General features: G+C 39.2%; 2 protein-coding genes across 3 annotated transcripts in view; both read right to left on the bottom strand.

The window, feature by feature from the left end:
• Nucleotides 1–5,800, bottom strand: part of kctd15b (potassium channel tetramerization domain containing 15b) — a 29,054-nt gene extending 23,254 nt beyond the window's left edge. The window contains exons 1-2 of one of the 2 annotated variants that reach the window (XM_074609723.1): nt 5,510–5,800; nt 2,347–2,522 (exon numbers count right to left, since the gene is read on the bottom strand). In XM_074609723.1, the coding sequence (XP_074465824.1) occupies nt 2,347–2,522; nt 5,510–5,518 (185 nt within the window). In that variant the 5' untranslated portion in view covers nt 5,519–5,800. Of the gene's footprint in view, nt 1–2,346; nt 2,523–5,125; nt 5,380–5,509 lie in introns of those variants that run through there. The other variant, XM_074609715.1, reaches the window with a different exon arrangement.
• The window catches only part of ss18l2 (ss18, like 2), a 171,405-nt gene that overhangs the window by 141,307 nt on the left and 7,325 nt on the right, over nt 1–22,773 (bottom strand). The gene's annotated exons all lie outside the window — the stretch shown is intronic.

Genomic DNA, 22,773 nt, shown 5'->3' with positions numbered 1-22,773 from the left:
GGAAAAGCTGCACAGAAAAATAAAGAAACACAAATAAAAATGTAAAAGAAAAATAGAGCTGCTTTCTAACAACTACCTGAGATGTGCTCCTTTTAAAGCAAATGAATATTCACTGTTTTGCTCCAACAGCTTCAAAATCATCCGGATCAGAATAACATTAGCACATTTGATTAAAATAAACCTCTTGTCTTGTGGCCCCTGGATAAACCCGATATAACACCGACAACAGTGCTTTAATAACAAAAACTCTCGTCTTTATTTTTCATGTTACACGTCAGGAATAAAAGGGGGAGTTGTCAGGGGTTTCCTGTCTATGAATATCAAGACGTTATCACCAAGGGATTATGTTTCCTGTATCCAATTTTTGCAGATTTTCTAACAACCTGGCGAGTGTTTACCTTGGCCCACATGGGACTCTGCCAGCTGATGCTGAATTGAAGACTGTATAATGTAGTGAATGACATGCTGCATTAGAGGGGAAAGTAAAAGATTCTATATTTTTAAATGGAATGAATTCATACAGTGAGATATTGAATCATTAGTGTTGTGTGTTTCCTCTCAGAGCTACCTCCTCCGGTGGCGTCACCTTGTTTTGTGGATGGAGCTAAAAGCGTGAATAAAGTGGGAGGGTGGATTACACAATCTGAATCATCAGGACTAAGTCTTACAATGGAAGCGCATCAAAAATAAATAAAAAAAGGCCTGTTTGCTTTATGAGAGAACCAGATGCCTGATGAAAGCAGGAGTTCCTTTCTTTTCCAAATATTCAGTGAATAGAGTCGCTCTTTTTTAGGTGTTGACATCTCAAAGTTTGACTGCGATATAAGCCACGTTCTAGGTTATTTAAAGAATTATAATAATGATTATGTTGTCTCACAAAATTTTGTATACTGTATGAAAGTCATGTATCGTATATCTTGAAAATAAGCCCTGTGTTTGAACACAAATAATGACTATAAAGAAGATCTGATGCTGGTTCTAAAATAGTGAAGAAAATCAATATGTAACAGCCAATGAGCTCAATTTTAATCAGATTTGAAGCTGCTCCACATCAGCTTTGATGACAGTCACCCGGACATTTACGTCATTGGTTTTCCTCCAAGGATTTCTAAAATCACCCTGATCTACTAGCCAAAAATCAGGACTGGGAAAAGAGGAAGTACACGCAGAAATGTCTGTGTGGTGTGTAAATTCACCACCATTCAAATCACAATTAAAACGTGTGAAAGCCCTTGCCAGCTCGACAGCAGCTGGATTTCTCCAAACACAACTACCGTGTGAAAGGAGATAAAAATAAAAGCCTCGGAGGTATTTATTAAACAATTAAAATAATCACGACTAAAACAAACAAAAGCAATCAAATTCATCGTTTTAAAAGCCACGAGAGTTTAGAAAATAATGAAGGGGAAGGGAATGGTTTGCAAAGATATTAAAGTGGCAGCTTCTGAGGGCAATTATTGTATATAGTAGCCTGTATGGAAGTTGCAGTTCAGTTGTCCTGATGCCAGTCAGCCAAATGACTTGTTAACAGCATAAATCCAATTAGACTTAATTAAGACAAACACCAGTCAAATAATTTAATAATTGCTTTAAATTACTGAAATGCAAAAATGAAGCTGTTAAATAGAGATGTAAACGGATTGAAATCTACTTGAGAAATGTAATGGAAAATTACATTGTATGTAATTATGTCTCTTTATGCAACAGTGGAAAGTTACTGTTTGTGTACTAAAACGTACTGAGTGTTTACTTTTACTGGGACACTGTCTGAGTAAAACAACTCTTTATCTGTGTTAAACAACTCCGTTTCTCACAGTCCCTGTTGTAGATTTCAATATAATCACATTGTAATAATCTCCTGCACTGCACTCTTCTGCATGCAGACTTTGTGTGACTGTATATAACCAGTGCCTCTTCTTGCAAGAATAAAATACAACAAAGATATTTCATCTGTTTGAGATCCTTATTTTCAACGTTCATTAGGACTCATCTTGGAATATTGACAGAATTTCCATTACAGGATTTAATTATAGGAAAGGATTGTCTAGAATAAGAAACTTCAAATGCTATAAATTCATGATGGTGTCACATTTAAAACAAAAGCAACAAGGTGCACTCTTCAATGAACAAATATTCCCCTTAATAATGATAAATATAAATGAATAAACTAACTCCAGAATTAGGAAAGGATTGTCAGAATAAGAAACTTCAAATGCCATAAATTCATGATTGTGTCACATTTAAAACAAAAAGCAAATGTGCCAATATTCCCTTAATAATGATAAATATAAATGAATAAACTAACTCTGCAGCCATGAGAAAGCATGCAGGGTGGTGTCTCCTTACCTTGAGTCTGGGTACTTGGTGAGGGTGGCCAGGCTGCTGGTGTACATGTGTCCCCCCACATCGATGTGCACAGGGGCGTTGGATTTGGTCAGCTGAGCCGGCAGAGGAATCCCCTGAGTGGCCAGAGGAGAGACCGGGGACCGGGTCAGAGACAGCCGAGACATGCTTCTTCCCTCCTGAAAGCAAGTGTACAGAAAAGCCATGGGAGTATAGAGGTAAAGCTAAAAAAAAAAAAAAACACTAACAACAACACAGTGCTCTTCTACACCACCGAGGAGCAGATAGTATCCTCTCTGCTGAATGGTATCAGATCACTTCCATGTCTGTCTGGTCGCATATTTAGCCTGGAAATTATTGCCACCGCTCTAATTAAGTATGTTTGCATCTTTTCATGCAGCACCGGAGGCTAGGATAGGAGGATGCTTATTAGAGAGAACCGAGAGAGAGAGAGAGAGAGAGAGAGAGAGAGAGATGGACAGATAGAAAGACAGAGAGAGAGAGAGAGAGGGAGGAATGCTAGGTGTCAGCCTCCAGGGGAATAAAACAAACTGCTGCTGCAATATTCTAATTAAAGGTCGCCTTATGTGTTAGACGTGATGCGCCCAGACACACCAACCACCAATCTGAGAGCAGGGAAAACACGGTGGAGAGGAGGGAGGAGGGGTAGGGGGCAACTTTCTTCTTCTTGACACACACATGCATTCAAAACAAAAGAAGATTAACTACAGATACTTGTATGGCACATGCATTAGAAATAAACTTCCCATGCGTAAAAACGCATGGAAAGCATCACCATGCTGTCCACATTAGCAGGTCGAACCATGAAGTATTCTACTCCATATATGACTCAGTGTCAGAGGGATAGTGTTTGAAATAATTCTATGATATAATAAAAAAACAAACACATGCATTCAAAACAAAAGAGGATTCGATACTTGTGTGGCACATGCATGAGAAATAAACTTCACATGCGTAAAAACGCATGGAGAGCATCACCCTGCTGTCAACATTAACAGGTCGAACCATGAAGTATTCTACTCCATATGTGACTCAGTGTCAGAAGGATAGTGTTTGAAATAACTACGATATAATAATAATAAAAAACACACTATCTAGAGGCCAGCTCAATAAGTTGTGGAGGCGCACATTTTGGAGAGCTGACCTGAGAGCAGACTCTGGTGCGCTCCGAGGTCAGCAGCTGACTTTGATTGGCTGCTAAAATGTTTGATAAAAATATTTTTAATTCACTTCTTGGACATGCAGCCATTAGATTCCTCCACTGAGGAGGCGTTTATGTCCAATTTACTGGCGCGTAATTTGTTTGGCCAACAGCTTGCATCATGTAAACCACCTACAGTAACCTCACACCGGCCACATTTTAATGGGACTCCTGCCTGCTAGAAAGTCACGGTGTACATCATAGGAAGGGAGCACAGACAGAGTGGCTGAGATTATATGCTGCTCTAAAACTATTTAGACTATTTATTGTGATGCGATCACTGACTAAAGGTTATCATTACTCATCTGTTGTTGCCCTGCAGGCTCTGGTTGAAATGCAGTTTACGCAATTTACAACCAAACTTGAATACTTGGAGCTCCACAGTACAGCTACTGTAGTTGGGGTTTAACTAGATTGAGATAATATCATTGCACCCTCCAGTAAATCAGCACAATTGATCAGTCAGTTGTTGCACATACAGGGCTGTTCTAGGAGGACTGGTGAACTGGAGGAAGTTGTGAAAGGCCAGATCAGCCCGTCGGCTCTGAGAGAGAGGAGCCTCTGGGCAATAAATGAGACTGGAGCTTTTTCTTTCTTTTTTTTTTTCTCAGGGTGTCGCCCGGTTTACAGCAGTATCATGTTCGTTTAATACGATTACAGGAGGACGGGATTACATTTCAAATCCCAGGAAAAAGGGGGGAAAAAACTTGGAAAGACTTAAGAAGTTTTGGATACTGGGCTGTCCCACTGACAAAGTCCCTCTCTCTACCTCTCTCTCTCTCTCTACCTCTCTCTCGCTCTCTCTCTCTAACCAATCAATTAACCAATTAAATTACAATATACGTGGATACAGGGAACAAATGGAAAGAAATAGACCCATAAATAGATCTCCTTGCTCTCCAAATCAATCACAATTTCAATCATGTCTACATTTTTTCTCTCACTATCTTAATCACTCTCTCTCTATATATATCTCCCCTACATACACTCAAACACACGCACATACACACACACACACACCATACATGTATGGTGATAAATTCCTCCACAAAATCACAGCAGCCTTAAAGGCATCAACTTTCCCCTCAGAGCTGCTGCCTCCTTCCAATGACCCTGTTCGAGCGTCGTGGCCAATTTCACACCTCTGACATCCACATCAAAATAATCCCGATACCCCACCATTCATTTAAATATAACCACGAGACGGACACGAATGAGGAACAATCCGGTACAACATCCCATCACGAACACTATAATATATAAATCTGCATGTGCGCTCTGCCTTTAATTCTAGCAAATGCTCAACATGGCGTCTTTATTCACTGCTGTACAATTAAAAAGCATAATCCCGACACGTGTAATCCATCAACCCACAAGCTTGATGAAAAAAAAAACGTGTTAACTGTGAAGAAAAAGAAGGACAAGCTCTTTATAGTATCCACCAGTGCTACTCTTCTTCTATACTAGCAGCAGTTCGGGCTACACTCTCCAGACCAAATAAACCTGCACTGTTGTGCGTAAAAACATTGGATTGTGTAATATGAAATGTTCCAACCCTACCGTTTCAAACATTGTAGGGAGTCCAGAGGAAATCGGTCCAAGCTGCTGTCCGCGTAATAATTTTCAAATATATTCTCCAAATAGCCCCCTGAGTTTGTGGTACAAGCATCCAGCTCCAGCACGATCCTATATAGCTATACTGCCGCACGGTATAAAAAAAACCTCAAGTCTTTGCTCTGTATCCAACACAAAACTGCCTTTTTTATAACACACACTATATAGCTGTGTGGTCTGGATGGACTGCTTTGCTAAAAGAGTCTCTGTGGCTTTAAAAAGGCTCTATCTATCTATCACACCACACGGCTGGCTTCGACTTCGACCTGTCCTGTCCTCACCAAAGCTTCTTCTTTGTAAACCAAAGCGCACAGGAAGCGTCCTTCTTACCTTGTACATTAGATGAGATGATCTCCTTCCTCTCTTCTTCTTCTGTGCTCTTATTTGTGGATACGCGTAAAAAAATGGAATTTGGAATTTGGAATTTGGAATCCTGCTTCGTGTTCCAGCTTCTTCTTTTTTTCCTCTTTTGCCTAAAAATGAAAACTGCCCCTGTCTGTGGTTTGTTATGAGAAGAAGAAGAAGAAAAGCCAATAATCCGTCTCTAAATAACAGAGCAGAGCTGGAAAAAAAGAGTATTGTTGCTCCGGGCAGCCTGAGCGCCTCTGGGCCATGCAGCAGGGATTAGGCTACAATTAGCTCAACTCCACTCTCTCACACAGGCAATTTTCTCAAGGAAAGAAAAAATACCCCCCCCCCACTATTTCCCGAAATTATGACTGCACAGATATAATAACTTATCTATTTTTTCCCCGGCTATAAAGTAGACCGTTCCCTTTAGTGGTGTGAAGTTGTGATTTTAGATATAGGAGACCTATAACAGGCAACTAACTGTCGCTCAATAGATTTAGAGCAGCAAAAAGCAGATTTTAATCATTGTCACTCCGTCTGATGTAATAGTTCCCCAGGCACTTTCCAGCTAGTAGGCATACAATCCCATCTCCATCTCCATCTCCAGCCTGAATCTAAAGTTTAAAGCCAGGCGAGCTGCCATAGTCCTCCACTCTGTGCAACGCGCAATAAAAGGCGCAGTAACTTGTTGATAAAGTCCCAGTAGGAAAAATAATGTTGAAAATGAAGAGATATCCTTGAACCAATATCTTTCATGCGGTGATTTTCTCCTCTCTCTCTTTTCTCTCTCCCTCCCTCTCTCCTCTCTCTTGCCTTAATGTCTGGAGTTGTAACGCCAAATTGTCCTGCAGGCCATTAAAAATCAAATGACGTCTATGGACATGCATGCATGCTGCTGCAGAAAGCGCCCTCACAACCTGCCTGCAGCCAAATGCGCCATTTCAATTATAGCGCAGGGCTTAGATGGAGATATCTGCCCAGAACAACCCCCCTTCTCTCTCTCTCTCTTCACTCTAAAATGAAAGCAGACAGCCTGCAGACTTTTTTTTTTTTTTGGAAAATAAGATTATTGTTATTTCTCAACATAAAGAAAGACACAATGCAGGTGATGAAGCGCAAAAGTGGTGCGCACATTTTTTTTTGCACACCGAGAGAGAGTCAAAGCAGGTGCTCACACCAAAGGAGACGATTATTTATTTATTTGCATGTTTGTTTATTTGCGGGTAAATAACTGTGAATAATTGATGCAACATTGAGCCCAGTAATTACTCTGTACCAGCATCCTGAGAGAGAAGAGTGATAAGTCGTTTTCTTGATATTTGGCGCCAACCAGTGTAGGAACTTATTATTGGTCGACAGAAAAATCTCACTTTTTGGGAACCGTTTTTTATTTATTTATTTATTTATTTGCACATATATAAAACTTCACAAAATCCAGTCAATGAAAAAAAAAACAAGAAATGTGTCAGGAGAGGGCAAGAAGCTACAGGCTTATACAAAGGACCTAGTCCCCCCAACCCCAGGAGAAAAAAACAATAACAAAAAAGGAAGAAAGATCTAAACTAATTTTAAAAATACTACAAAAGTTAAAAACAACAACAAGAAGTACAAAAAATTTGCAGAAAAACCAAACCAAACAGTGGAAAACAATCCAATAAAAACAATGAAATACATACAAAAAATCAGTACAGAAGAAAAGAAAATGTATCTCAACATATCAAAAGATAATTAAACATCAGGAATTAAATGTGATGATAGTTTCCTTTTAAATGTTCTAAGGATAACGAGCTCTTGATAATATCTATTTTGGTGTTCCATATTTGTACACCACGATATCTGAGGGAGTACTGGCCATGTTTTGTTTTGTAGAAAGGCAGGTGAAGATGATTAACCTGTTAACGATTAACAGGTTTTCTTTTGTATTAACAGTAAAGCACTGTTTTTAGCAATAACAGGTTAATACTGTTGAAATCCTGCTGTAAATTAACAGCAATTGTTTACAGTGCAGTTGGATTGGGAGAACAAGAGAAACCTTTCTTTAAGATAAAAACTTTATTTTGATTACACAAATTTAAAACATTACAACATTAAAACTTTGACAGAATGTTTAGTTATGTGCTGGTGGTTTGACAGCAGGACTAGTGAGAGTGTGAGAACGCGTCTCTTGTTCCTTGGAGCGTTCCAAGTCTGCGTAATGAGACTCAGAGCCATCCCATCTCACCCTCTGGCACACATTTTGTTGTTTCCAGAGGTACAAACTGGAGGGGAAACTGGATATTTTTTTTCTCATTAAAGGAAACAAGCCCGGAGTTAGTTCAATTACATGAAGTATGCAGGGATGTTGTAAATTTAAAGATTTAAATAGCTTACAAAGTGGCCCCGGGCCCCATCAGTTAATTTCCTTAATTTATGGATTTTAGCGGAGTGTCTATGTCGAAGGGAAGAGAAGTAGGTCATCTGGAGGATTTGCATGCAAGCTTTGAGATTTCACCACAGATCCAAACATTTGCCCTCCTGGTGACCAGCACCGGTAGGTGGAAGGACACTCCCAAGCTTTAAAAAAAATAACAATTCTGTATCACTCACACAATGATTCAAAAACACTTTTCGTTTTCAGGGGAAAAAACAAAATGCAGATCTGATTGTAATATTTGACCCAAGTAATGAGATTATTGATGTTTGGTCAGAGATAACAGCTTTGTTCTAGTTCTCCTTAAAGGATTGTTCCACTAAATGTACCCACAATTTCAAAATGTTTGCCTTTCTTAAACTATGGAAGTCAAATCAATATAGATTTTTACCTCAATTTGAGCTAATATGTTTAAGATACAATAAGAAATATTAAACAGGAACAACTGAAAATCAGTCACAATTTCAAAGTGTCCTTCAGACATTATATTATGTTAATGAGCTGTATGAATTAATGCATGACCCTTTAAGAATAATAACTTTGCCTGTAGGTTCAAAAAGCAGGTGCTATTAGTGGTGTTGCCTAAAGTGGCACAAAGGAGGACACCCATCTCTACCATAGGAGCTTTGTCCTTTTACCAGAGGATGATATATGACTTTTAAATCATTTCTAATACTGCATGAATTGCTCTCAACAGTGGTTCTCAAGCTTTTTTGTATCGGGGGCCTTTAAATTGATACAAATTAGGTCACAGGCCCTCATTTGATAAGATTTCGCTTTAGGGACCTCCGTCTGAAAAGGTTTTGGTTATATGATGAAATAAGAAATGAATAGTTGTCAACCACAGTCGAGGAGATCAGAATATACTCTCAGACTCTTACTCACAGCGGGCTCACTTCTTTAGTAAATTAAATAGTGAAAATAAACTATTCCCCATTTTTCTGGGGACCCCCTGGAACTCCTTCAAGGACTCCTGGTTGAGAAACTCTGAGTTACAGCATATAGCAGCACTACATACTAACTCTGAGGATAACCAATGTTCTACTAAGCAATCTTCAAAAATATCCCCTCGCCACAATGTACTTTGACAGATTGTGAAGTATTCTTTTCGTACTACACACACGCTACGATATTAATTTGTCTCATTCATTCATTATAAACACAATTTAACACATAATCAGACTTACAAGCAGTGATCTCTTGAACTAAATGTGTGCTTTTGTGTTTGTGTCCTTTGGGAAATACAGGTCAGGGTCCCACACTGTCTGAGGAATCAATACATTCTGCTTTTTCTACATGTATACATACATATATAATAATGCCGTTCACATGAAGTTGGGACATAGTACCATCTGCTGGTTGACTGAATGATCACTGTATATGGACGCTCTCATGTAGGTAGAGGTTGGTAGACGACTAGTTATGTCAGGGGTTAAAGGTTGAGTTCCCGCCTAGGGCAAAATGTTCTTAAAAACACCTATTTACCACTGCTTGTTAGTGGCACAAAACGGCACGTTACCATTTTTGTGGTGTTACTAAATATATAAATCATACTGTTTTATTCTAACCTTTCTGTGACACCCATTGGTTATCTGTTTCATAATCATATTCATGTTCTTTCTTAAACTCTCACATTCAGGTGTTTTCCATTAAAGCCTTGAGGGCATCTGGCCGACATCCACATAACCCAGGTCACCTGCACACTGTACTTGTGCACTGAGGTGGAAACAGTAGACACAATACAGTCACATCCACCCTCCTAAATGCGGGCATTTTGCAAGAATCTCTTTCAAGCGTTTCACATCAGATCAACACTCCTGCTTCGCCCTCTGGCGTGTGGAGAAAGTTTGAAAAGAACATTCAGAACTTGCTTTTAGTAATCTGCATGCCTTGTGGAGCCCGGCTGCTGTCAATCGCTCCGCTCTTCCAGCCATTTGACATTCTGCTTGATGTCGGTGTGTGTCTGAGGTGCAGCAGCGACACTTATTGTTCGTTATTTCAGAGAGAGAGAGAGAGAGAGGGAGAGAGGGAGAGAGGGTAAGAGGGTGTCAGTTTATTAATAGAATGTGTGGGGTTGTGTTGCACACAAACACCTAACAAGCACAGCGCAGAATTCCCTCAAGTGCTTAATGCCAGCAATTAAGTTCCCGAAAAAGCTGAGCACAAAGAGAGTGTGTGTACTTCTGAGAGTTGCTGTTATGAGTCAATTCTCACTTTTACAGGTAAAACTGCAATGACCCTGGTGCTGTCAAGTTATCTCTTTGATTCTCCCAGATTATCCTGTGATTGCTGGAGACATTCAGTACGTATTAACCCCAAACACGGTAGACTTTTACCCCTTAAAAATGCAGTAGACCCTGTCACAGTTTGCATACATTTACTCAAGTACAATACTTATAGTATTTCCATTTCATTATACTTCATATGTACTAAGAGGGAAATAAAGTACTTTTTATTTTACTGCTTTCATTTGACATCTGTTGTTACTTTACAATTTAAATTTTAACAAACATATCACCTAATGAGCTTGTAGTAAAGATTTTCTTTTACTTTTCACTTTCTTTCCTCACATACCTCACTTCCTGTCCTGTCCTTTCCTCGTCACTGATTGGCTGTTGTTTTCACCCCTCATTAGCCTGATTAGGTTCACCTGATCACTCCTTATTTAAGGACTGCACTCCCTTTCACACACTCTTTTTCACCTTTGCATGGTCTGGTAAGAGGAGTTTATCTTACTCTTTAGTTCTTATCCTGTGTCCAAGTTAGTGTAACTTTATTTAGCCTTATTTCTTTAAGGTGGACATGTGAGACTAATTTGACTTATTGTGTCTAATGTTGCATTTCTTTTGTTTCAGATACACCAGTCCATGTGTGTCTTGTGCTCCCTTTAAGTTCATAAATGCAACTACTTGAGTTTTGGAGAAAATAAATCTCGTTCAGATCAATTCCTGGCTTTTTCCTGTTCATTCTGATCCGATGCCCAAGACGATGGTCAACTTTTCATTCAGCACCTCCTCCTCAACAGAGCTAATGAAATATGATGCGTTTTTATAGATTGCCTAGATAGGTGTGAAATTAAAACTAGCTCCACCTCAACTGACAAGGGCCCTTTTCTGAATATTAACTTGATATTTTAATGATACTTTTGTACTTTAACACATTTAATGCAGGACTTTTACTTATAATGGAATGTTTTTTATGTTTTTGTATTGTACTTTTGCTTAAATAAAGAATATAAATATGTCAGTTGCTACTGGTATAAGTCGTGAGTGGTTCAACCAAGAAAAAAATAGCTTTTCCTATAGTTAATAAACTAGGCCTGAGGGGGGTAACGGAATAACAGAATTTGGTGTAGCTGAAATTGTTTTATTCCTTTACTCCCCCTGTAACACAGATTAAGCATAATGCGTACTACCATTTGTCCTCTTAGATGTTTTTGGAATTGTTTGGATTCTAAAACTTTTCAACCTAAATACTTCAGACGTGTTTGATTGTAATGAACAAACATTTCAATATGAATCATGAGATGAGAATCCTTTATATTCGTCCCACAATGGTGTCAATGTTATTGAATGTTAATGCCACTGATGTACCTTCAAACAGAGGGTGACATTATTCAAATTGCATTTTGACTCGACCGCATTTATAGCCAACATTTCACATAATTGATCTTAAAAGCTTTCAGTAAATGAACAGTACCAAGAAAGAAAGGCAGTTCTAATAAATCAAAAATATTTAATTGTATAAAGCTTAACTTATTGCTGTGTGTCACAATCAAATGAGTTTCTATTGGCCCAAAGCTAACATGGGTGGGAGTAAAGGATTCTTGTTTTATTGGTGCAAATAGTCGCCATCTGTAGACATGCACTTTTTAATGATGCAACACAATTTTATCATTTATTATTAATAATTTCGCGGACCCCCTGACAGAGTGCCACGGACTCCTGGGGGTCCCCAGACTCCACTTTGAGACTCACTGCTTTAGATAAACATATACCTTCAGCTCTTGGAGAGTCTCAAACCATATGTTGGGAACTGCTGTCATGAAATGCTGCACATGAGTGAAAAGGGTAAATCAAATTGTAACTGAGTGATAACTATTGAAGTTCAGATGGCCTGATTTGAACTGAAATGGATTTTATTCATTTTTCAGCCCAAACTAGAGGGAATTTCTGCTTCAAATTCAGAGTAACTTGAATAATAAATCCCATCATTACATCACTTTTCTGGCCTTAACAGCAAATCAAAAAGGGGCCCAGTAGTTGAGATTTGGCTAAAGAATCTCTTCTGCTGCCATCATGTGGTCTGAGGCTCTAATCACAGAATATATACACACTGTAAGTAACTGCTCGGTACCTGTGATGTGAATAAGAGAGCCCTTCAGGTAATGGAGGCCTTTCTCATGTTTGGAGGATGAGTGCCACCAAATGTGTTTGTGGGCAAAGGGTTAAATTCTGATGTGTACAGGATACATTCACAAAATGCCAAGAAATTGTCTGTTTAGGGAGGGAGAGGTGATACCATGGCTTCATTTTGTCGTATCCTTCACTAAACTCTCCTCACCAGACGCTTATTCTAAGTGCAATACTCTCTGAAATTCTTCTGAAATGTGTTATTGTGCTTCTGGCTCCAACCAGTCTTACACATATCCAGCATCATGCTTTGAATGTGTGAACAGAGGAAAAATGGTCTTTTGCTTTTTGTTGCTGCGACTATTTGCTTAGCAGTAACAACGTGAACAGTGTGATGTCTCCAATCACATCTGGTATGCATCACATACCATTCCCCCCGCTCAACGTGCCTTGGGGTGAGTCCCTGGCACCGCGGAGCACCCACAGTCCTCATTAGAGTGCATGTGTCACGATGGCATCAACCCGCAGCCTTGACTTATGCTTTATATTTACAATCATCCATCACAACAGTGTCATCGCAACAGTCAGAAGATCTCGTCTTGAACGGTTTTGAGCTGATCCGGCCCGTGTTTGTAACTCGTGATACGTGCACCATCCTCAAGGGCCTTTTCTCTGTCTGTAGCCGTGTTGTTGGGACTAGTAATGGCCTGAGACTGAAACTGGAGTCCCTGTCCTTTTGTTGTGCGCTGAGCTCCCTAACAGCACCGAGGAGGGACAGGGTTTGATGTGTCTTCTGAAGGCCCGCTGCTTTGTCAACACTGAGGCCTCCGCACTGACACTATGGAAGCTGAGCGCCTCAGGGTGACAGGGAGGGGAGGGAAGGGTGGGTCACTGCACCCTGGTAAAAGAGAGACAGAGACAGACAGAGGAAGAGGGAGAGAAAGAGAGGCGACGGGGGGGAAGGGTGCCAGCTAGTGTGGCCAGCGCCCAGGGCTAGAGGAGAGTGCTCTGTGCAGCAGACTGCCTGATAGGGACTGAGGCTGCTGGCTGATGACATTTTATGGTCACAACATGCAATCCCACCCAAAATCCAGTTTTCATACACTGAACGGTAGTGGGTTTCTTTTTTTTTTGATACAGCCACACAAAGAATGACGCAGTTTTGCGTGTCATCATGTCCTTTGAGTTTTACTTCTTTTACAGTAAACAGAACAATGAGTGGTAAAATAATGTCTAAACTCGTACCATATGGAGGGATAATAGACTTTTTTTCAAATAGTTTCTGTAGCTTTTATTTAGCAAAATAAGAGCTTACAAATCGCTGTGCATAATTTCACTTATGAGATGTTATTTGCACTTAATTTTGGAGTGTTATTGTTGATAAATTAAGGCATTATCTGCAGCTTAATGGATACAAGTTAGAGGTAAATACAATGGTTGCAAGTAACGGTACATTTCCTCAAGTGCTGTACTACATTGTTGAGGTACTTTCCTTGAGTATTTCCATTTCAAAGGACCAGTGTGTAGGATTTAGTGGCATCTAGTGGTGAGGTTGCAGATTTCAACCAACTGAATAATTCTTTGCTCACACATCCCTTTCCAAGCCTGTCGGAGAACTATGGTGGCCTTCAGGTAACATATACTACGGACTATTTTGGAAATATGGCGGACTCTGTGAGGAGGACTTGCTCCCTATGTATGATTCTTAGTTTCAGGTGATATACAGTAATGAAAACATAGTTATGAATATTATATTCCATTTCTGTCAATAAATCCTATACACTGGTCCTTTAATGCTACTTTATACTTCAACTCCGCTACATTTCAGAGGGAAATATTTCACTTTTTACTCCACTACATTCATCTGACATCTATGGTTAAGTTAACAAACAAAATAAAATAAACAGTCAAGTATATCAATATGGCAATATAGCTACGTTTATAAGATACAACATTGTTAAAGATTATAGGCTACTAGTGGTTTCCAATGTTTTTGGTTTATGACCCCTTACAAAGTAGTGTCTAGTTGGGGTCCCTTGTGAAGTTTATGAGTTGTTAGCAGTTCCACCAGAAATACTTTATAAAAAGTAAATATTAGAGCCATAATAAGAATAATATCAATTTTTGTAGCATAACTTTGTTTTTTCTTCTTTCCTAAACCATGAATCATCTCGCGTCGGATCAAACTACCTGACTGTCGACCAGCTAACAGTAAAATGATACTTACATGTATGCATTGATGCAACAGCATTAACAATGTAAGAATGCAATATATAGAAACATCAGTTACGGGGGCATTTTTCTACAGAAGGAGTACTTTTACTTTTGAGTGTTTAAGTACATTTTGCTGATGATAATACTTCTGTCTTTTACTTTTCTTTGAATGCAAGACTTTTACTCGTAATGGAGTATTTTGACATATTTTCTCAAGTAAAATATCTGAGTTTTTCTTCCATCACTAAATACTGATGTTATTTACCAGTGGTTGATATAATACAGTATCACTTCCTATAGCACTTATCTGCATCATTTCCACATAGCAACCAGAGCCAACATCTCCGTATTTGTTGGACACGGTGTTATGGGCCTGTTAACCTATGATATATCTGTTTTGTGCAGTGAATCACAGTGTGAATGTGTTCGCCGTCCTCCAGAGTGTAGGACAGAGCCGAGGCCGGGGCTCGCCAGAGGCGCTGATCTCTCCCGGTTCGGCCTGATGCAGGCTGAGGAGCCAGAGCCCCACAGACATCGCTTTCTTTCACCAACACTTTGTGTTAAGTGGCCATAAGTAACTCTGGGTTTCCATTGTGCATGCAACCAGAGTTTATTCTCTCACACATCATTATGGTTCATTCGTGTGTGTGTGTGTCTCAGTGTTGCTTTCCCCTCTGTTTCAGCTCTGACCTCATCCTGTCAGTTTATACCTCTGATATGGAGCTTTACTCCACTTCTGTGAAGCCACTGTGGAGACGACTAGCAAAGCGCTGTCAGCCACGAGATAGTTTGGATCTTCTTTGGTTTGTCTGGAAGTATAAATCCCAAACTCAAGAGTCGGTTTCCTCTGGTTTCTGTGTCTGTCCCTTTTCTGTGTCTCTGTTTGAATTAGAATTTGTTTTTACTATTCAGTGATGTGAGTTTATTTTTAACACATTTAAGCTTTAATTCCAAACATGCCACATGCTACTTTGTTTTCTTCAATTAAAAATCATAAATTATTCATAGTTGAAGCTAAACTAATCAATATTTTCATATTAAAAACTATGAAGTGTTTTTCGTGTCTTTCTTGTGTTGTTTTGGGTTTACAGCCCTCAACTTTACTGAACGGATTGTGGGCCCATCGACCATTACAGCCCAATGCCCCCCCATGGCACAATCCGTACCCACCCACCCGTACCATGTTGCACCCCTCCATCTGACAACATTTTTCGAATGAAAAGAAAATATATATACGTGTTTTGCATTTGTGCTTTGTTGTGGGGCATACTTAATTTAGCATCCTGATTTAGGAGGAAGACAGTCAACCATCAAATTTCGCACATAACTGCGATATTAAGGATGAGCCGCAAGGTCAAAGGTTAAGCCCTCCGAACACAGAATTTTAGGAGTAAATAGTGATGTATGGTTGGTGATAAGAAAAGTTGCTTAATGTGAAATGAAATTCAACAGACCAAAATATAGATACGTACAGCTCGGAATCAGAAGAGAGACAAGTTGTGGGAAGAAGCTCATAGCCCTCTGGCTGCAGCCCCCGCCGCTGTGACTGTCAGTGGACCACAACTTCAGCCTCCAAATGATATTAGAAGTGAGCGAAAATTCACTTCACAGTATTGAGGAACGTCTTCACTGACCAACTTTGGATCCATGCGCCATGCATGTAAGGCGCAGCTGGAGCTGCTGGCTTTCGAGAGGGACCTACACGTAAATGTCTGACTGACAGTGATGTGCAGGCAGGGTAGGCAGTGCCTCACCAAAGCTAAAAAGAAATGTTGAATTTGTTGATTATTTCTTCATATTCATAATTCATTTTTTTTATGAGTTGTATTTATTAATTTAATTTTTAATTTGTAGTCCTCAGAATTAGTCTCAGGAATACACATACTCCAGTAAAACTAGTCAGAATAGTTTAGTATCCTCCTTCTGCCACTTGCTCCTAAAAATACAGTTCCTGAATACAAGTAACAAAGAACGTATATTGCCAAGAAGTGAAAGTCAGTTGTTCGTTGTATTGCAACATCAGCTCCGAGCAGCAAAGCCAGTAAAAACGTCCATACTATACTATACATATATATAGATACTATAATAATAATAATAATAATAATGATAATAATAATAATAATAATAATACATTTAATTTATATAGCGCTTTCTAAAAACTCAGACACTTTACATAGATAAAAAGATCATAAAACAAAGACATCATAAAAAAGATATAAAACACACAATATTAATCACACATTAAAAGCAGTTCTAAAAAGTAATAAGCGTAATAAGCGTTTTCAGTCCAAAATGGCGGCAGCAGCTGTTGTCAAAAAAACACCGGAGTTTCGTCTCTTTGCTTCTATACTCTTTGACAGGAAGTTCAAGGCCATAGACGCACATGCGTAGTCGGGTGACGTGACATTCGCTACCTCTTGCTCGGCGCACCTCGTTAGTTGCATCTACAGTACAGCAGCTAGCACAGATAGCTTCACCACTGTGGCCAGCATGGATACTTCTTACTACATATTTTCATCACTGTCTTATGAAGAAGAAGAAAGAGCTTTGGTCGCTATAATGGTGCACCTACACCTGACCTGCAGGAACTGACGCACCGGAAGAGGCAAAAGATAACAGAGTTTTCACACAGAGTGGGAGGAAGTTTTCCATCCTATACTCTTCTCCTCCAGCAGCGACAGCCTGTGGAAAAAAGGGAATACTGTGACCTGAACAATTTACCAAGAGCTCTGCTGAAGCATGAAACATCCACGGCCCATGTCCACTTCTCAGACCTCCTGGGAACACTTCAGAAAGAGGCGCATTGACGCACCTGGATGAGACGCGCGGGCTCCATATCAGTGCGCGCGATGCAAAGGTAACATTAAAGGGAAATAGGGAAATATTATATTGTTACCTTGCCTAAAAAATGAGTGGCTATTTGATTTTCATTTTAAAATACAAAAATCAATATTGAAATACAAGACATTTTTCTTTATCGGGGTCAAAAAGGGATGAACTAAACTTTAAAAAATTGGTTGATTTTGATTTTCTTTTTCTAAAAACAAAAAATAAAATCACTAGAAAACAGAAACGAAAAAACGCCCCGTTTTTTCATATTCTGCGACCAGAAGTTGCCATTTACAAAGTAAGAGCGCGTATGAGGACGTTGCTGTGTATGAGAGAAAAAAGTACGGTGCTGCTGTGTAACTGAAGGTGATGCAGATGGACATGGATCAGTACATAGTTTTTTGAATATGGTTTGTAAATGGCAACTTCCGGTCGCAGAATATTTAAAAACGGGGCGTTTTTTCGTTTCTGTCTTTTATTTTTTGTTTTTAGAAATAGAAAATGAAAATCAACCCGTTTTTTTAAGTTTAGTTCATCCCTTTTTGACCCCCATAAAGAAAAACATCTTGTATTTCAATATCATTTTTTGTATTTTAAAACGAAAATCAAATAACCACAATTTTGTTCGTTTTTTAATATCCGTTTGTGAAAGGAAAATCGAATGACCAAAAGATACACTGACCCAAGAGCTAGCCTTTCGGGGAAATGACAATCATAGAAGTTATGTTGAACTGTTGCGTGTATTGGCAGAAAAAGATGACAAGTTGGAGACATATTTAAGCTCCTCAACTGTGTTTACAGGTGTTGTGTGGAGTAAATGAGGTAAAAGAAGCCTTTTTAAGAAATTTGATGATAATATATTAAAGAGCCTGTCCAGATATGCAAAATGATTTCATCTGATTAGATTAAAGTCTGATTTGATGGGATTATACTGTCCACAAACAGTCCAAGGAATGACACCTGTAAAGCTACTTACTTTTTTGACGGATAATAATCTGCAGGAGACTGTACCCGAGGCCACAAAACTTTTGAAGCTAACTATTCCCTCTACCTAACCTTCTCAGCGTTAATGCACATGAAGGAGGAATATATCTGACAAGGAGGACTTCTACAACAAAGTCATTGACATTTGTCCAGAGGGATAGACGCATGGACTTCATCTACAAATAAAGTAAGTGCCACTGTCTCCTTAAGAAATAAGAAATAGGGCTGTACCGAAGAGTTCGAAGCTTCATTCACAACGTTGACATTCAAAATATTATTATTAATAACTTAAAGAAACATTGCATACAATTCACCTTATTCACACAGTGGCCATTTTGCTCTTACATCGCGCTCAAGGTGGGGAGGAATCTAAGGTAGATATGGTGTAGTGGTCCAAACATTTGACTTGTGTCCTCCAGGTAAGCGTTGAAACAATCAAAACGTGGGCAGATAAATCTGTAAAGATCCCAGAAAGAAAAGCCCAGTGGAATCCCGGCGTCACACACAGCGAGAGACGTGGCGCTCAGTCGCTGTAATTGTCTCAGTCTAAAAGTCAAAATGTATTGAAAAAAAGATAGATGTAATCATTTCCAATTTCCATGTTTTTATCCAACGAAATATTCTGCTTCAATCCATAGTTGTAGGCATTTAGCCTTTCAAAAACGTTTTCACTACTGGGGTCAAAAACTGTTTGCACTCTGCTGCACACAAAGGGGTGGTCTAGCAGCAATTTAACAGCACCATGAATTAAATTTATATAACCACAATAACAACAAAATCATATTTTCCCATTTGTTTTGGGTGATGACATCATTAAAATATGACTACAGACATTCAAAGTTTCATTCGAGAACCTCAATAGAAGCTTCGAATGTAAAGAATGACATTCGGTACAGGCCTAATTTATATGATTTATCTATTCTTTTTACTTTTTTAACACTTTTATTGGCTTTGTGTATGTTTTTTTTGTGTTATTTGTTCTTTAAGTTTGCATTGGAGAATATTTGTGGTGTGCTCTGATGCATGCATCGAGTGGGTGAGTTTTTTTATCTGTTGAGTCTGGACTTTGTGATGTATTATCAGCAGTCTGGGTTTTCTTGTCATATAGTGATATTGGCATTTTGACCACGTTTTCAACTAGAGGCCGACCGATAGTGGATTTTTAAAGGCCGATATAATAATGATAGTTAGGTGAAGGAAAAAGCCGATAGCCGATTAATCGGCCGATATTTTCTTTACTTCTGCAGCAGCCTAGTCGGCTACTTTTGCATACACTTATTTTAATAAATCAGTTTTTTGTCACTCCAAATTTAATAATTCTTAAAAAACTATCTTGAAGTGTGATTTGGTGGTCATGTTACTTTACTATTAGTACTTCCAGGAAACTCTCTCCTGGTAAACTTTGAGTCTTGGGATTCATCATCACCAGAGTCTAATGAATAGTACCACCACTGTGTCCTGCTCGGGAATGAACTGCTGTGTGTCGGCGTTGTGCACCTGCCTTCTGCCAGGCAGCCACAGAGCTGCAGCCACGCCAGCCAGCCTACAGGCACTTCTAGATAACTCCTGTCTGATTAGCTCCTTAGGAGGACATTGTTCCAAAAGCAATTCACTAGACTCCCAGTATTAATTTAGTCCCGAGAGAGAGGCCCATCCATCGTAGGCAGGACGGGCCGCGCTCAGGGCCTACCCTACGGCCTGCTAATAGCACGGCACCTCCTGGCCTGTCACTATAAGTGATAGTCTCTGCAAGTTTGTTGCCTCGTTGTGTGTTTCTCCCATCAGGCAGTGCGCCTCCCCTCCCTCCACTTCTCTCCTCCTTTTTCTCCCTCTCTGTCAGCGGTGGTTCAGGGCAGGTGTCTTCTCTGTCACTTCCATCACTCACGCTGTTTGACGAAGGGAAGACACAGTTCAGAACTCGGCGGGAGGAGAGAGGGGGGGTGATTCATTGAAAGCTCTCCTCTCTCCTTGAAAGGGAGCGGTAGAGAGAAATAGTGGCTGCCTTTTCTTTTTTTTTTTTGTGTTTGTGAGAGCTGCCAGCAACAAGGAAATAAGAGGAGAATGTGAAAACACTTTCAATATAGTTGAAGCTCTGCTCCAAAGTGAATAAAACTTGAGAGGTTGACGCGTCCTCTGATGTGTGATACACCTTTATTGATAAAGAAGCCAAGCTGTTTTAAACCGGCAGGGGATCCCAGCTGGTTTTACGGAGAGCACAAAGTGTTTTCCTCCTACATGTTTGTTGTTTCTGTTTTGAGAGGCAACGCTGTATGGTTGGGAATAGGTGAAGGAGACTGTGGCGCCACAGATGTGTTCTTGTTGAAAAAGACATAACAATTAGGAGGACCTCTGTTGGTTAGAGTGGTTGGAGGCCTGTCAACCAGTGGGGTTTTAGGCTTTTTATTTTCATTTGTGGTGTTACTTATGACGCATTTATGTAGATATGTTTGTAAAGTATATGTGGAATGAAAGATAGAAAAATACAGCTCAAATGCAACTAAATGGCCAAAGTATTAATGAAATCATTTTTTAGAGTTTGATGTTTTTTAACCATGGTAGACTTCTTACATTTAGAGGAAGGTTTCTCTATTTTGCTTTGCATTAACCCTTTGAACTCTGCAATCGAAACGGTCCGCCGTTGCCTACAGTGGTATTTATGCTTATTGTGATGTCATATCTTGGATCTTCAAATGCTTCATATCCCTAAAATCTCTACAACCTAAACTAAAAGGTTATGTAAGTCAAACCATAATAATTGATAAAAATAATGAAATTGTGTCATGTTTTTACATGTTCTTAAATAAAATAATATTGATCCAAAAGATTTCTAAATGTAGAAACATGAGCAACATATTTCTTAACACTCCATAAGTTATTTGAATTATGCACATTTTTTACTTTTGGAGATATTCTCATTTTTATGAGCAGATCAAGCGCAAAGGCGTTCTGATAGTTTCATTATGTATGCATGTGACGTAATGACGTCATCACGAGCGTACAATGTGATGACGCGAAAGACAGAAGCCTTAGCTCTCTGCTGCAAAAAGAATGAATGCTCTGGTTATTATGGTTTATATTTTAGATCGATTTAAACAGGATCATGCAAACAACGATCTCCCGCAGCCGCCTGCGGGAGATCCGTTTTCAAAGGGTTAAACTGTCCGGTTAACTGAAGTGAACTCTGCAGTGTAACATTAAACTCCGCTGGAATTTTCTAGAGATCTTCTTTCTGCAGTTTTCTCCAAAGCATTATTTTCCTCATTAAGTTTCAGATATTGTTGCCAAATAAAGAGATTGTCGGTGGATTTCTCACCGTCCTTGGCAACTGAAATACTCAAAAGCAAACAGTAACAACTCCTTTTTTCAAACCATGAGGGAGAATTTTGGCAGATGAGGCAGATTGGTATTATTCATGCTGATCATTTCTTTGCTCTCGTATACAAACGAGTCTGATCATCGTGGCTTTGACATTGGAAGCATACTGAATTACAAACTGGTGTGTGATGTCATGACATCTGACTTTTTCGCTCAGCCAACAGAGTTGGCAAAGTTGATTTCAACATTGGAACGCCGTGCTCAGTGTTGGAAGGCATTGTGAGGAACAAACGACTCAACGCTGCAACACAAATCAACTGCAAAAGCTCACATACCTTGTTCTCATGCCAATGAAAGACAAGACAAATGTGTATTGTTATTATTAGGTCTGTGAATCATTGATATATTACCTATCCAGTACAGTAGGCGTTTCAGTTTGATATCCACAGAGTTCACTTGTCTCCATCGGGAAAATGCAACATTATTGTTTATGTAAGTTATCAGGATGTTAGGGTTGTGTTCTACTGAATATATCAGGGCTGGGGTGATTCGTCGGCGTAATCGACATCATCGATTACAAAAAATGTCGATTTGCATAACGTGCGTCATGCAAAAATACATTTGCCAGTGATTATCTTGACTGCATATAACTGCAGCGATTAAATCAATCCACATGATTAAATTAACTGTGTCACAGATTTCCTTTTGAATTTGAGGTCCAGTATTTTTCTGATCCTGTATCTGACAAATCGTTTCCATTATCTTGTTACATTTGTATGTTTTTAAGAGAAAATGATTGAATACAATATTGAAATATTAATCAGACAAGGCTTGATAACTATTTTGGGTAAATTAATTGTTATATTAATCGAGAATTAAAAAAAATAATCTTTAGAATAATCAATAAAAATGAATCGTTAGATTAATCGTTAGGTGCAGCCTTAGAATATATATGGTATATCTTTGTATTTCCTTGTCTTCTCTTAACACTCTCATATCTGCGTACCTCCTTCCTCCTTCTGTCCATCAGCGTCACCACCCAGATGTTCGTCTCAACCCTTAATGTATTTTTACATTAAAAATACATCCACAATATGCTGTCATTAGAGTTTGGGGGGGAGCCTCTGATGGTATAAATA

Source organism: Sebastes fasciatus, chromosome 2 (assembly GCF_043250625.1).
Source record: "Sebastes fasciatus isolate fSebFas1 chromosome 2, fSebFas1.pri, whole genome shotgun sequence".
NCBI lineage: Eukaryota > Metazoa > Chordata > Actinopteri > Perciformes > Sebastidae > Sebastes > Sebastes fasciatus.
Note: the sequence above shows the minus strand (reverse complement) of the source record. Positions and strands in the feature narration are given on the sequence as shown.